Source organism: Pinus tabuliformis, chromosome 1_1, assembly GCF_031772625.1.
Source record: "Pinus tabuliformis cultivar Carrire ecotype Pingquan chromosome 1_1, CPIR1, whole genome shotgun sequence".
Taxonomy (NCBI): domain Eukaryota; kingdom Viridiplantae; phylum Streptophyta; class Pinopsida; order Pinales; family Pinaceae; genus Pinus; species Pinus tabuliformis.
This window is the reverse complement of record NC_142297.1, coordinates 483,082,670-483,088,045: the sequence shown is the minus strand read 5'-3', so window position 1 is coordinate 483,088,045 and position 5,376 is coordinate 483,082,670. Positions and strand designations below refer to the sequence as shown.

The following is a 5,376-nucleotide window of genomic DNA, read 5'->3' as shown; positions in this document are numbered from 1 at the left end:
CAACGTTTTATCAGATACCCTAGACAATAGGAGGTAATGGTTCAAATTTCTAATTTTTTACCCTTGTGTTTCTTTATGACGACTACTTAGGAGGTAATGGTTCAAAATTCTATTTTCTTACCCTCGTGCTTCTTTATGACAACTACTTTCTTTCTTAAACCAAACCTAAATACTTTTAAAACAACAAAAAAAACACAATATAAAAATTACTAGCTATAAATATGCTTTGCTTGATTCGTTCTTCGTCAACTAAAATCCATGATGCATACACATTAAAGAGAGTTTTCTTCCTTGAATCTCTGTGCTTATCATCAATGTATTATTTCCAATATCATTGAAAAATATATAGCTGAATTTGAAACTTCTTTGAAGCAAAACATCACTTCACTGCACTCAGCTTCAAGTTGAGTCAAATTGAGACTGTTTGCGAGCTGAGACTTTTTGCAAGTTTATATTGACTAATCCAAACTATCAAAACATTGGCATGACAACAGCATCTAAATTGCCCTGCCATCCCCAAACACTCTTATCAATTTGTTTAACAAAACAATTTAAACCGTCTCACTAGAATCAAAACTGTGTACCCTGACTGTAGGCAAACTCAATCCTGCAAAATCCCAAGAATATCATCCTCTCGATACAAGTGGTACCTGAAACCAGAGCCAGCGATGAACACAAATTCAAAATTTGCAACTTCGAAGAGCATGATTAAATTGCTGAGCTGACTCGTACACAAAACGATGATTCACTTTACTTAATTTTAGTGAATATGGCATATCCAATAAGTTGCTAAAATCTTATTTAAACATCATTATGCAAGCAGCAACTTAATAAAATTTAAGATTATTACCATCTCAAGTATCACAGAAAACCCTAAATGCCATGCCAATATAAACAATGCCCTGCCATTTCCCTTCATCCAATGCAGTGCTAAAATCTTATTTAAACATCATTACGCAAGCAGCAACTTCTTAAAATTTAAGATTATTACCATCTCAAGTATCACAGAAAATCCTAAATGCCATGCCATGCCATGCCAATATAAACAATGTCATGCCAATATAAACAATGCCATGCCATTTCCTTAGTCTTCTACATTCAAATGCATATATACCATATTTTTCACTCTCACATATATCCACTTTGGTCCGCTATTGCATGTCCTCGTGAAGGAAACTCCCAAGATTACTGAAATATTTCTGATGTTTCTCTTGTATAAATATTCCACTTTACATTTAAAGCACAAATATATTTGTGTGTGTGTGTGCACATCCTACATACACACTTCTGCTAACATGGAAGGAGGAGATTAAGCAACCTGCTCTGGATTAAAATATAACAGAATAGAGCATTCCCTTATAGCAGCAGAATGCACCTGTTATAAGTGTATCCAGCACATCATTGATAAACCCCTCCCATGCATGCCAATTTGGTGTTAAAACAAAGTAGTCCATGAGATATAACAATTTATAAACCATATACTTACTCTTTTTCTGCCAGTTTTACTTCTGTGCCACCATATTCAGGAAGAAGAACATGGTCACCCTCCTTAACACTAACAGGAATAGTGTTTCCATCCTTGCTACGAGAACCAGGCCCAACTGATATTACCTTTCCTGAGTTCAACTGGAAGCCATAAAACATAAAACATTAAAAACCACCCAACAAGAAATTATTGGGGGAAAAACGAAAATCCAAAATTAACAGTAATATGCAGTTATCAAAAAATGACATGAAATCAGCAGAGCCTATGCCCTAGAATTGTACCATGAAGTATCTTCTCAGACTATACCCCAAAAATGTCACGTTCAGTATCTTCTTTTAGAGTATGACTAACAGCCAATAAACAAAATCTCCAGTGCTTAATAGACAGGAACCTGACAGCAGCTGAGATTAAAATATTGATAGTACACTAACAAGCATGCAACATGCACGAAGTCCCACGGCTTGTACTGCTTAAGAAGGAATGCTATGCTACTGTGTATCCATCTCAGATAGATATATTGAAATACGTTCTCAAGTGAAATTGCCATTAAGCAGGGCACTCTCCAGGGTAAGGCCTTATCCATTTTCCACTTTTGCATGTATAGTATCCCCCACCAATAAAAATCTGTGTTTCTGGGTAAAACACACACTGTAGAACTAATCAGCTATGAAACCAGATTCGTCTCCCAGGCCCTACGTGTCCCAAATCAGGTGAATCGGACACAATTTGGGAGGATTCATGTCTGAAAATCGGGACACATTGTGTCCGATCGGGACACTTCGAATCAAGAACGTGTTCCAATCAGGACACTTCGAATCTGGAATGTGTCCTGATTTTCAGACACGAATCTGGAAATCAAGAACCCACGTGGCGTTATAAAGGGGCATATTTCCCCATTCTATTTGCACATTCACTTGTTTAGTTTGTTGTGGTTTTGCTGTGGGTGTTTGGGAGCAAGGATAAAATGGTGTTGAAGAATTTTCAAGGAGATTCAAGCAACAGGTAAGGGATAGGGCCTGTCAGATTTGATGATAGTGATACTATAGAGAGGTCATCCTCCACACCAGCAGATGCAGAGATGACTTTGGATACAGAGGAGGATGCAGCAGAGGAGAGCCGTGGTGACCATGATGATGAGGACAGTGATGATAGTGATGCTGATTTTGATGATAACTATGAGGATTGATGACTCATGAGTCATGAGCTACCTACTGCCTTGAGGCTTGTAGACTTGTAGTTGTAGTTGTTTTGTATTTGCTATTTCTATTTGCCATTGGCATTGCACTATCTATGTAAACTGTAACACATTTTGATCTTGATGACTTAATGAGAAAACTACAATATCTGTATCTTACTATCTTGTCTTTGTCCTATTGGATCATTGATGAATTGAATATGTATTAGAAAATTATAATTTATCATTTATGTCAAAATTGTATTTGTAATTTTGTATGCATAATGTTACTTTGTAAAACTTACATCTAGATGAAGATCTATGTTTCAATCAATGAATTTGTATTATGAATGAGAATTTGTGTAAGAAATATCTAATTTTTAATATATATATATATATATATATATATATACACACATATATATAACGTATCCGAACGTGTCCTCTTCCAAGGGGTCAATGTGTCCATATCCAACACTCGAATCCCCATATACGTCGAATCCCGAATCCCCATGTCAGGTGACTTAGCTAATCAGTAATACAAACCCATATTTCTGTGTGCAATATCCGCACAAAAGGGGGCACACACTTCATATACATAAGACCTGTGCTTCTGTATATACTACACATGCACTCTATATATAACCAGTAGCAAAGACCTACGTTTCTGTATAAATACACACTGTATATTGTCAATAGACACCTATATTTCTGTGTGCCCTACAGGGATATACACACTACATAAATAGTCTGAAACACAGACCTTTGTTTCTATGTGCACCACAGAGACATAAGTAATATATATCTAATCTGCAATATAGACCTGTGTTTCTGTGCACAAGACACAATATCTAATCAACAATATAAACCAGTGTTTGTGTGCATATCTCTCTCATACATAGGAACGAAAATACCCAGTGTATAAAGTCTAGAAAAAGACCAATGTGGTGCACTACACATGAACACTGTAGTTTCTGATAACCATCAGTAAATACAGAAACGTGTTTCTGTGTTCATTGCATACAGAGTATATCTTTTCAATATTATAGACCTATGTTTCTAAGTGCATTACACCCACAAATACTGTATAAAAAGACCAATGCGATGCACTACACATAAAGACTGTACATCTGATAATAATCAGTAAATACAGATACGTGTTTCTGTGTTCATTACATACAGAGTATATCTTTTCAATATTATCGACCTATGTTTCTATGTGCATTACACCCACAAATACTGTATATCCAATCAGTCATAGAGACCTACATTTGCGTGTGCAAAACATACAGTATATCCAATTAGTAAGAGAAAACTACAATTCTGTGCACAACTCATAGTGTATATCTAATCAGTAAGAGAGATCTCCATTTACGTGTACAGTGTACACTGTATATCCAGCAATAATATAGAGCTATGTTTGTTGTGCATTAAACAATCTGAATATCTGACCAGCCATACAGAACTAGGTTTATGGGTGCATTATTCACACTATGTGTTGCACACCTACCGATTTAAAATGAAAACAAAGGCATCAGTGGCCTCTGATTCTTCATCGTCTGATGTGTTTGTCATTTAATTTTTTTTTAAGAGTTATAACACAGAGACGTCTCCTCCAATTGGGCTATGGCGCACCCGGTTTCACTTGGTGCTGCAGTAACAGAGACCTATGTTCTCTGACACTTAGCACTATAGCCACACACTGTATAGGCACCGTCCGTATGTTCGGTTCGGTGCATACATATATGTTGGGTAGACTGACGCATAGAAACCTTCAACCTAGGGTTTGAGGTGTTAGAATAAAGCAACCTAAACTGAGAAATCAACGCTACGCGTATCTGCAAGCCGACCAACTTATAGCACAAACGCGCTGCGTGTGAGTATATTTTAGATCATACCAATAGATTCATTTTTCAGGTGGTTTGGTATGAGGCTTCAGTGCCACACAAAAACCCTACTATGCAATAAAACCAGAGAAAAAATAAGAGACGCTTCGATTATCAATCGGTTTAACAAAAAGCGACCAACCTCGCTACTCAGCTCTGCCATTCAAAATAAGGCAAATCCAATGGCCTATGAGAGAGTACGCATAAATTACACAAATATTTCCAGAAGATGTTTTCCTAAATGTGTATAAACATACCTTGCCAGTGCTCTCCGGAAGCAAAATGCCGCCAGCGGTCTTGCTCGGAGCAACAACTTTCTCTATCAAAACCCTGTTAAGCAAGGGGATAAGCTTCTTCGCCATTGGTTTGATACTGTAAGGGAAGAAACCCTAATAGCCAGAAGCCTTTTATATAGAGACCCTGCAATTGCAAAATCCTTCTGCCTCCACCATCTATACTTCCAGAGTCTCCTGTTGGTCCTTTTAAGAGCTTCCCTAAAACCCTTGCCATTGGCATTGGAGGCTTCTCGAAGGGTTTAGAGTATTTTTACTGGTGGCATACTGTATTTCTATACGTGTATTTTTCTCGTACGCAAGTGGGCATTGATCTACGGTATTTATGGGTAAAATTGAAATTTAGGGTAAACAAGAAGAACATGAGATAGAGCAGACTCCACCGGTGTTTCACTATGGAACCGTCTAGATCATTATTTGGGGATATTCATAACCTTATCTTGCCTGGATGGAAAAAGAATAGACCTATATTTTGGAATTTAATTTATATATATTGTTTTATAATTTTTTTTAAAGAAATTAGGTATATATGTTTGT

The 5,376-nt window shown here is 36.8% G+C and overlaps 1 protein-coding gene across 1 annotated transcript; it reads right to left on the bottom strand.

The window, feature by feature from the left end:
• Window positions 1-200: 200 nt before the first annotated feature.
• Window positions 201-5,062, bottom strand: LOC149213867 (10 kDa chaperonin, mitochondrial-like). Its single transcript, XM_089392123.1, has 3 exons — window positions 4,804-5,062; window positions 1,487-1,626; window positions 201-650 (listed from the first exon to the last, which is right to left on the bottom strand). Exons 1-3 carry the CDS (start codon window positions 4,906-4,908, stop codon window positions 602-604), a joined length of 294 nt encoding a protein of 97 aa, XP_089248249.1. The 5' UTR covers window positions 4,909-5,062; the 3' UTR covers window positions 201-601.
• Window positions 5,063-5,376: the final 314 nt, after the last annotated feature.

What these genes read in the sequence shown, in the direction of transcription:
- LOC149213867 (XM_089392123.1), bottom strand. Translation starts at nt 4,908, where the DNA reads ATGGCGAAGAAGCTTATCCCCTTGCTTAACAGGGTTTTGATAGAGAAA. An exon ending in TTCCGGAGAGCACTGGCAAG is followed by an intron (nt 1,627 to 4,803) that starts GTATGTTTATAC and finishes TATGGCTTCCAG; the next exon opens with TTGAACTCAGGAAAGGTAAT. An exon ending in GTAAAACTGGCAGAAAAAGA is followed by an intron (nt 651 to 1,486) that starts GTAAGTATATGG and finishes CTCTGGTTTCAG; the next exon opens with GTACCACTTGTATCGAGAGG.